The following is a 10819-nucleotide window of genomic DNA, read 5'->3' on the forward strand; positions in this document are numbered from 1 at the left end:
GCAGAACTAAAATGTTTATATCAGCTGTGGTCTGGGGAAGGGTCCCGCCGCAGGGCGTTTTTCTTCACTGAGTCTAAGTATTCCTGTTGTGACGCTGCTAAAACAGAGGCGAGGATTTCATCATCATCCCAGTCCTTCAGACCTGAGGTAAAGAAGAAATAGAAGCGTTGAAAATGCTATATGGTAGTTTTTCAAGAGATGCAAGGAGGTAGTGCACTCACCAAATGCTGTGGGGGACATGTGCTGCATGATGGCTCTGCACTCCAGTGCAGATACCAAAGGGGAAGTTGCTCTGTCGGCTCCGGAGTTGCTTGGGCCTACAAGACAAAGACATGTCATGTGACCATACAGAACACCAATAATTCAATATGTGCTGTACCTGGTTCAAGCAAACAAACATCTCTCTTTCTGGTAGAAGAATCTTAAAGCTCAGAGCCAAGTTTTTCATTGCAAGAGGTGCCAAGAGACATTGCCTACTGTGCAGGTCAAAGTTAATTGTTTATTTGTGCTATCAAAAGGGAGGTTGTAACAAACAGGCCATAAAGACCATTATTTCACAAGGAGGCCCTAACTATTTAATTAACCATCTAAAACGGTTACTACACCAGGAATTTATATTTCAGGTTTTTTTAATCAATTTTATGCATTTATATTTTTAATGTGACAAAAAAAGTCTTAAATAATAATGGTTAAAAAATAGAAAAAAAAAAAAAAAAATCAGTAAGATAAAAAGGGAGGAAAAGGAGTTAAATAGGGCTGAAAAAGGTTAACTTAGGGTTAATTGGAGTAAAATCAGACAAATAGCTGGGCCATTTTATATTTATGGATGTAAAACAAATTAGTAACAGAAAGGTAAAACTTGACATTCAAGAATTTTACACAAAAAGCATTGGCCGTAGTTACCTGGTGCACACGGTGAGGGAGGTTTTGCTAACACTAGGGCATTCCCTGGGGAAGACGGCTTTGTTTGATCGCCATGAATATCAGGATGTTCAGGAGAGCCTGCAGTGCTGCGCTGTCTGGGTGAGCGCCCGCTCCATTCCTCTGGACCACTTGATGATGCAGCAGTAGCAGAACTGCAAGTTGCACTGGCCTTGCGGGGCTGTGAATATAAAGATAGACTGGATGATTTTAGTTAGGAACGTGGACAAAAGAATATAAGTAGTGCAGAGAAGAGAGAAAACAATAGGGAAGAAAGATATGAGAGCACACAGGAAGAAGTTGGTGACAAGACGGGAAGAATGAAAAGCCAGGTTTTGACTGCAAAATGAATGACAACAGAAACCTAGAAAAGTGAAAGGCCTTACTGATAGTGTTACCTGTCTGGCCTGCTTCTCCTGGTCCCTTAACCACTGCAGATAAGATTCTCGAGCCACTTGTTCCTCAATGGCCTCATTTGTAGCCTCCCAGTCCGTGGCTCTCTTTTTATCTTCTAACATTTGTTGCTCGATCCAGGACTCCTCTGAGGTTCGGATGGCATTTTTCATCAGCGACTGCTCTGCATACTAAAATACACAAATTGTTTGAAAGAGGCTCCTAGTTAGTGACATCACTGCCTGTAAAATACAAGGGCCCACTACAGCCAATCATACTACATCTGTCAATTTTTTAGTGCTACAAATAAATAATAAAAAAAATAAAAAAAAACACTTGGGCGTTTGATTCCAAATAGGGATGCACCGATACTGTTTTTCGGTATCGAATACCGATATCGATCACAGATACCGGAAGTCCCATTAAGGAAGCCGGGCGGTGTGTAATGACTTGCTGTCTAGCTTCCTGATTAGCCGGGAAGCCGGCTCCATGCTCCCTCGTCACCAGGTGACGATGGACAATGAGGAAGCTGGGGGGCAAGTAATGGCTTGCCGCCTGGCTTCCAGATATCGAAAGTTTGGGTGTAGGAAGCATTTGGGCGAGTACGAGTACTTGCCCAAATACTCGGTATCAGCAATGATACAGCTACTAGTATCGGTGCATCCCTAATTCTAATGGTCCGAAATATAACCCAGCTCAACTGGACTCTCCGAGAAGGATTCTATAGCACCTAGGAGGTAGCTTTTGGTCCTCCCCTAGGACAACACACTTAAAACCTGTTACCTGGGGAGATAAAACATGACTGAAAAGTACCTAAAACCATGCATCGTGTTCAATAGACTATAAAGCCTCTCATTTGAAACTGATTTTCTATAATGCATATTTGTCATGTTCCATAACGATGTATAACTCCAGACTACAGCAAATACATTTGACCAGCACTCATTTTCCTTAGTGTAAACACACACACACACTATATATCTGTACACACACACAAAAGTTTTTAAGAATGCTTTCAAAAATATATAATTACTATTTTTATCAATTTACAAAATGCAAAGTGAGTGAACAGAAGAAAAAAATCGAAATCAAAATCAATATTTGGTGTGACTACCCTTTGGCTTCAAACCAGCATCAATTCTTACACTTGCAAAGTCAGGGATTCTGTAGGATTAGAGTCAGGTGTATGATTAACCAATTATACTAAAGCAGATGCTAATGATGATCAATTTCATATCTAGGTTAAAACACAGTCATTAACTGAAACAGAAACAGATGTGTAGGAGGCTTAAAACTGGGTAAGGAACAGTCAATCTCCACTACAAAGGTGAGGTTGTGGAAGACAGTTTCATGTCACAGGTCATACATCATAGCAAGACTGAGCACAGCAACAAGGTAGTTATACTGCATCAGCAAGGTCTCAAAGAGCTCAAAGCAGACTGGGGTTTCAAGATGTGCTATTCAAGCTCTTTTGAAGACGCACAAAAAAACGGGCAACTTTGAGGACCGTAGACGCAGTGGTCTGCCGAGGAAATGTAATGCAGCAGATGGACACATCATGCTTACTTCCCTTTGACATTGCAAGATGTCCAGCAGTGCCATCAGCACCGAACTGGGGGAAACCAGTGGGACCCGGGTACACCCATCTACTCTATGGGGAAGTCTGGCCAGAAGTGGTCTTCATGGAAGAATTGTGGCCAAAGAGCCATACCTCCGACGTGGAAACAAGGCTAAGCGACTCAACTATGCACAAAAACACAGAAACTGGGGTGCAGAAAAATGGCAGCAGGTGCTCCGGACTGGTCAAAATGTGAAATATTTGGCCATGGCAGGAGGCAGTTTGTTCGCTGAAGGGCTGGAGAGTGATACAATAATGAGTCTCTGCAGTAACAGTGAAGCATGGTGGAGGCTCCTTGAAAGTCTGGAGCTGCATTTCTGCCAATGAAGATTTGGTCAGGATCAATGGTGTCCTCAATGCTGAGAAATACAAGCAGATACTTCATCATGCCATATCAGGGAGTCGTGTGATTGGCCCCAAATTGTATTCTGCAGCAGGACAACGACCCCAAACATCCCTGATCTCAACATCATCGAGTCTGCCTGGGATTACATGAAGAGACAGAAGGATTTGAGGCAGTCTACATGTACGGAAGATCGGTAGATAGTTCTCCCAGATTTATGGAACAACCTACCTGCCGAGTTCTATCAAAAACTGTGTACCTAGAGGAATTGATGCTGTTTTGAAGGCAAAGGGTGGTCACACCAAATAAGGGTTTGATTTGGATTTCTCTCCTTTCATTTACTTTCCATTTTGTTAAGTGATAAAAAAAATAAAACTATTAAAACACTTTTATTTCTGAAATCACTCACTTTACAGCATTTTTTCACACCTGACTTTTGCACAGTACTACCTTTCACACAAAGAGCAAGGGTCCTTTATGGCAGGGGACATGCTTCTCTACTCAGACTGTAGCAGCATTGTTAAGAAAAAAAAAGCTGTAAGACTTTGTACTCCTTTTGTTGGGCTTCTAGCAAACGTCTATAAAACACTTTAATTTACTGCATGCATCCTTCAAAAGCAACAATCATCTCAGCCAGTGAAATCACTTAAAATCTGTGTCTACTCCAGAGCGACCACAAAGCTGATGGCTTTGGATGGCCTACAGGTGAGCAAGAGCTCAAGTGGGCATCACCACTGTGGTGTTGTTAAAATTCCAAGAATTAGGCAGGATGCAAGGCAGTGGCAGAGTCTAGTCTACAGGCTATGAAAGGTGTTGTCACCCCCTATAAACAATGAAGCCAAATATCATAGCAGTGGTGGGTGCATCACAAAAACATGCCTTACTATACAAATCTTTCATCAGGTAGAACCATTTATGTGGTTTAGCCGTGGGTGGGTCACAAGAGTATGTACGTTGATCTTCCCAGCAGATAAAAGTTTTTATACATGTTTCATTTGTCAGGGCCCATTCACACTTGTCAATTGTGTTAATAGTCACAATGCACGGCAATGCACCTGCTTCATGTACAGTGCGTTACAGTGCCATTCATTGTGAATGGCACCTCAATGCACTGTGCAGTAGAGTGCAACGTACAACGCACCTCAGCACACCACAATGGTCATGTGTGTTTCATCTGGGGTGAGCTGGCAACTGAATGTAATGCAGGTAAACACACTATGACAGATCACCGAAGTGGTAATCAGCCCTTAGACTTGGAATCCCTCATGCCCCTTACCCCTGGTTTGAAGGATGGCAGGCCCAGGCCAACTCCAATTGTAGCCTTGTTGGGGTTCACCACTGAATTGTAGTGTATATTCCGATGGTAGCTCACTCTGATTGGTTCATCTTCATTTTGCTGGATTCCATGAAACGTGTTAATTGGTTCTGGACAGAAGAAAGGAGAGAGATCTGGACTCAAAAGCATACAGTACGGTACCAGATTTTACCTGAGGCTGAAAGTTATAGTAGGAGTCCAACCAAAACTTTGTATAGAGGGGAAATGAGAAACCCTGTCAGGTTTATATGGTGGTCTCTGTCTCCAAGTGACATCATGTCCCAGTGACACAACAGAAAGTGAGCTTATTTTCCTATGTGGAACAGAGGTTCTAACTCTTTCCGACTCTAATAATAATGCTCATAATGTAGTCTGTGTCCCTGATGGAGAGATTCTTATTTGTTTCTGTCCTTGAGAAAAAGGAATCTACGCAAGCGGTACAAAAGGCATCAATAAAAACCTGAAAGAGGTTCTAAACCTTCCCCACCCCATCCAAAATGGAGAAGCTTCCTCGCCAAAATGTTAAGAAGCTCCTGTACTGCACCACACTATATTCATGACATTTGCTCTAACATATATCCTATTACAGCAAACCTGATGTGCAAAAGTAAAAAGATAATAATATATGAAACGGTATCAATCCTGAGTGGAAGGTACGATGCTACGAATGCTTACAATGAGAACATTCTGAAGAAAGCTGGTGTCATGCTAATTAGCTGCAGATGAAAAGAGAACTAATCTGATACTAAAAAGGCACATGATCATTCTGAGCCAATCATAATCTAGATGAATAGATACATATTTGTATAGCCTATTGCTGTTCTGGGGATGCATGCTTTTTAGGCATAGCTGGAATAGTACTATAGTGTTACCTGTGCCATACTGATACACTTCTACAGGCCGGTTGTACATCTCCGCCATGGCCTGCATTTCTATGTGGTTGCCGTGGCAGTTGTTTTTCCTCTTGCGGTTAATATAAGTGGTAAAGTCTTCGGTTACGTAGTTTGAGAAGTAGTCTGCGTTTTTCATCTGTTTGGGAGGCGGGGGTAGCAAAAAAGACATTACCTTGAGAGTATGTTTTATGTAAGATTTTTAGTAACAGCATTGACTAAAGTACAACTGTCACTTTACAACAGGGGTAGGCAACCTTGGCAGCTGTGGCGAAACTACAAATCCCATGTTCTGGTGAACAGCAACACTGACAGCCACAGGCTTGACTCCCAAAGGCATGCTGGGATTTGTTCTTGCAATACATTTTAAGTGCCGAAGTTGCCAACCCCTGCTTTACAGGTTTCCTAAGCAAGCTATAAGAATACAACACAGTGAGGACCACCAATAACGATGGGTTCGGAGGAAGCAGGGTTAACATGGGACTAAAACAATATGTATTGAAGAGAACTGGAATTTAACTATAGAAATTTAGGACACTAGCGGTGCTTAAAGAAGAACTCTGGGGACAATGTTTTTCAACCCTTGCTACCCCCACACTGGAAGGGTTAAGTGCTCACTTTGGTACAGGTGCAAAAATAAAGTTGTACTCACCCGAAACTGTCGGCTGGCTGTTAAGCCTGCTCCCTACAGCATGTCACCTTTTACGCTGCAGAGGTGGGATCCTCTGCGTCCTCACGCCCAATACACAGTGCTTAGGACGTGATGACTCAAGAATCCTTAGAGTGCTGGAGTGGAGTGGGGGGAAGAGGAGGAAGAGAGGCTCCAGGGACCGGTCTAAAAGCCAGTGAGCTTTGGGTGAGTGTAACTGGTATTTTTGCACCTAGACGAAAATGAGCACTTAACCCTTGCAGGGTGGAGGTAGGGTTAACAATTCTTTCCTGGAGGAGTTTTCTTTTTTTTTTAAGATGAGATCTGAAGGTTTGAAGTTTTATTCTAATCAGTAGTTTAAGAGATGGGTATGACAGGTGCACTTCAAAATTTTAAGAATAAAAATAAGTACATTTTACCCTCAACTGTAATAGAATTCAACATATAATAAATAAAGCAAAGATGAACAAGGCAGATCCTATGAAATAATTACAAATATTACACATACACGTAGCTTAGACAAAAACTCTCCAAGCATCACTCACCAAGTAATCCATGCAGTGTTTCCGGACCACCTCATGCATGTCCTGGTCGCCGTATACCTGATCGGCTGAAAAAGGGAAGAGAAGTGTAAGATACACATTAGATAGGGGAATAATGAACTTGGCATTGGCTTAGAAACAAAAAAAGAACAAGGATCACATGGTTGGTCCGAATTAAGGAAAAGTGCACAAACTCCAGCGCCAAATCTCCCCATCCAATAAGAGAGCTGATATTGCCAACATTCGTACCCTCATTTGACAGGATGGCATACGGTGATGAGCTGTAGCTCCTTGGGGCCTTCCCACTCCCATCCAATGAAAGCACCTCAGTGGCCAGTGAGGGGATGACAGGTAGGTGTGGGTCAGGGAAGTTAAGCCCCGACTTACAATGTGAAACTGCAGTAGGCTCCATGGGGTTCCAGCTATTAGGTAGAACAGTTCAAAATGGAGGACAAGTTCCTTTAACTAACATTTCCAGTTCAACAATCATCTTCTTACAAAACTCTGCTGTAAAATCTTAAGGGCCCCCTTCAAATGGTGCTTTGCTTTAACACAACATATTACCATGTGCCTGTTGAATGGGCCGGCAGGGCACGTTGATGCATCATTTAATTTCTTTAACGCATTGTGTGCAACACATGCGTCGGCCACTACTGTACAATGCATTGTACATTCATCAGAAGTTTGCATGTTCTCCCTGTGCTTGTGTGGGTTTCCTCCAGGTACTCCGGCCGTTTATATATGCGAGCTAGGGACCTTGCATCGTAAGCTCCTTGAGGGCAGGGACTGATGTGAATGTGCAACTATGTAAAGCGCTGCCTAAATTGTCGGCGCTATATAAATACCTGTGATCAATGTCACTAAAACACGCTGCAGTAACACGCGAGACCTAGAAATACTGGCCTTCATCCTATATTGACCCTAATGCGTGTACCTGTAGAACTTTGGTAAGGACATTAAAAGTGTAAGCTCCTTCAGGTAAAGCCTTCAGACCGCAGTTATTCCTTTTACCCGCCAAACCCCAGTCATTGAGGGGTTAAGAAAACAACTTTGCCGCGTTCACTATGCCTGTACAGCTTGAAATTCAGTGAGCGCCAGCTAACATTTGAAATGTGGCAATCTTCACAAGCACAACCTGCAAATGACAGGATCAAAGAAACCACACGCTTAACGATATGCTTTGTTGTGAAGCCACGGTGGATGTAAACAATATGCTTTATGCTAATGAGGGCTATACATGGCGACCGTTCCCGCTTGTCACGTGACCAGCTTTCTTAGAAGTTCAGAGGGGGGAGGGTTAAGTGGTTAGTCGGTACCAATAGACTGCGGGTAGCAAGACTCAGGCTTAGTGAGAATTTAAAACAGGAAACCACAAGAGGAGAGATGTTTACAAATGTTGCAGTAAGATGTGAGAGTCGATAAGTGGAAAATATAGCGCCAAATCTATGTATACCTGTATACAATCTACATCTAACTGATACTTTTAGGCCTGCTTTTATCTCCAGTTGTAAACAAACTACGGTAGTCTACGGCAAAATGAAGATGGGCATCGTGAAGAAATGAACTTCCACTACAAGATGAAACAATCATTTTGCAGCATAATCCAGTAAGGCCTTGTGCACACCGGCAGGCTGCGTTTAAGCCCAACAGAAGTTATCTGGTAACAACTTTATGCTTCCCAGATGACTTTTTTCTGTGCCGGGCTTAGTCACGTTTACATGCGTGTTAGCCACATAAAAACTGGGCTACTCGGACCGGAATGCAAACATTTCTATTTTGGGTAAACTGACCCAGACTGAAGGCACCTAGACACTGCTGGACGTCTATGTGTGCATTCAGTCATAGAAATGCATTACATGAGTTGTGGTGCATTTAGAAATAAGCTCCAAACGCACCTGAACTCAACGGTTTGGTACGTAGTGTACATGAGGCCTAAGAGTACAAATAGCAATGCCAAACGTTCCACTTCACACTGGTAACAGAGGAGGATTTGGACTGGTTGAAGAAATCAACTTTCTTTTATAAACTATACATACAGTAGATACAAATATGAGCACCCTCTACACTGCCTTACTGAAGATATGGTGTAACGTTTGCTGGTACCCTGTGCCTGGCATGTTATTGTTCTCTAATACCCACGTCTGCTATTATTGTGTCATGTACAATGAAAGCATTAAGAGACGGGCTGTATATTGTGGGTGTCATAAGTCTCTAGTGAGGTTGCACTTTAAATGATGACACTGGTCTCCAGTGAATGGACAGGCCGTGTTCTCAGGGACATTACTGGTCTCCAGCAAATAGATAAAGCTGCATTTTAAAGTGCCATTAGGGAAGAACACCAGGAATAAAAAAAAAACAAAAAAAAACACTGTACCATTGCAGTAGGGCTACCCTTCATTACCTCCTTTTGTCTAAGGTGCTCAATAAAACAAGATAAGCTCATCTGATTCTCGGCCCCACCGGGCTGCTAGACCAGTCCGTGCAGCCTCTTCTCCCCTGGTTTCCGGCGGGCTAAGGACTGCTGACACCACTTCTTATGCAGGCCCCTTGATTTGCATTAGATGCGAGGGACTAGGGCTGCAGCTAACGATTATTTTCATAATCGATTAGTTGGCCGATTATTAAGTTCCATTAATCGGATAAAAAAAAAAAAAGGCTCCAGTGATTGACGACTAGTTTGTGTTAAGATTGTAGTCCATCACGGGAGCAAGCTTGGCGCGGTGGAAGTAAAAAAAAAAGTGTGGTGTGCAATATAGTACATTATACAGCGGCGCAGTGCAGAATACCAGCAGCTATAGAGGAATGTAGCAATAGTACATTATACTATAATGTACTATTGCTGGGATTTGTAGTCCTCTGTAGCTGGCGTTATTCTGCATTGCGCTGTATATAATGTATTATTGCTGGGATTTGTAGTCCTCAATAGCTGGTGGTATTTTTCATTGCGCTGTATAATGATTTATACTGCGCAATGCAGATTACCACTGACCAGTTATAGAGGAAATCCATACCCCGTTTCCCCCACTGCCTCCCTGTTCCACCACTGCATCCCTGCACCCCTATTCCACCGGGCACCCCTATACACCTGGTCCACCACTGCCTCTCCACACAGCTATTCCACACTGACACCTATTCCACCACTATATTCCCGCACACCTGTTCCACACTGCACCCCCATACACCTGGTCCACACTGCACCCCCATACACCTATTCCACCACTGCCTATGACGTGTGGCTCAAGCCGCATGTGGAGCCCGGAACAGCCCCGAACAGGCAAATCAATCGATAGCCGACGAATCGACGATCGAAAACGTTGCCAACGTTTTTAATCGACTAAATCGATTAACTGTTGCAGCTCTACGAGGGACATACCAAAAAAGGCAGGACTGAGGATCATGTGAATAATACAGCTTTGAAACAGTAGAAAGGTATCAGCTTTGAGACCCCCTAGACAAAATGAGCACTTGCCCTTGCAGTGGGACTAACTCTGCACTGCAAGGGTTACGGTTTTGTTTTTATTCCCAGAGTTCTTCTTTAACTAGTCTCCAGGGAATGGACTAGCTAGCTTTCCAATTAGGTCATCACTAATCTCTAAAGAATAGTTACGCTGCACTCTCAACAACATCACCTCTCTTGAATAAAAAGGATAAAATACATCGGTGACATCCAGTCATCACTGAATTGATAGGCTGCATTCTCTGATGTCACAGGAGGTCTCTAGTGAGGGGATAGGTTGCATTCTTCATGATGTGAAATGAAGGGACAGGCAGTGTGCTCAGGGACGCCACCAGTCCCTGGTGAATAGACAGGTTCCATTCTTCATGAGGTCACTGGTCTCTAGTGAGATAATAGGTTCCATTCTTCATGAGGTCACTGGTCTCTAGTGAGATAATAGGTTCCATTCTTCATGAGGTCACTGGTCTCTAGTGAGATAATAGGTTCCATTCTTCATGTTGTCACTGGTCTCTAGTGAGAGGATAGGTTCCATTCTTCATGTTGTCACTGGTCTCTAGTGAGATAATAGGTTCCATTCTTCATGAGGTCACTGGTCTCTAGTGAGATAATAGGTTCCATTCTTCATGAGGTCACTGGTCTCTAGTGAGATAATAGGTTCCATTCTTCATGAGGTCACTGGTCTCTAGTGAGA

General features: G+C 43.1%; 1 protein-coding gene across 1 annotated transcript in view; it reads right to left on the minus strand.

Annotated features, from left to right (window-relative positions):
- Nucleotides 1–8: 8 nt before the first annotated feature.
- The window catches only part of OTUD5 (OTU deubiquitinase 5), a 27364-nt gene continuing 16553 nt past the window's right edge, over nucleotides 9–10819 (minus strand). Inside the window, exons 2-8 of the mRNA XM_018559198.1 lie at nucleotides 6675–6739; nucleotides 5463–5619; nucleotides 4552–4700; nucleotides 1308–1505; nucleotides 882–1102; nucleotides 222–310; nucleotides 9–142 (exon numbers count right to left, since the gene is read on the minus strand). Of these exons, the coding sequence (XP_018414700.1) occupies nucleotides 21–142; nucleotides 222–310; nucleotides 882–1102; nucleotides 1308–1505; nucleotides 4552–4700; nucleotides 5463–5619; nucleotides 6675–6739 (1001 nt within the window). The 3' untranslated portion in view covers nucleotides 9–20. The remainder of the gene's footprint in view (nucleotides 143–221; nucleotides 311–881; nucleotides 1103–1307; nucleotides 1506–4551; nucleotides 4701–5462; nucleotides 5620–6674; nucleotides 6740–10819) is intronic.

This window comes from Nanorana parkeri, unplaced genomic scaffold, assembly GCF_000935625.1.
Source record: "Nanorana parkeri isolate BGI_ZX_2015 unplaced genomic scaffold, ASM93562v1 scaffold380, whole genome shotgun sequence".
Classification (NCBI taxonomy): Eukaryota; Metazoa; Chordata; class Amphibia; order Anura; family Dicroglossidae; genus Nanorana; species Nanorana parkeri.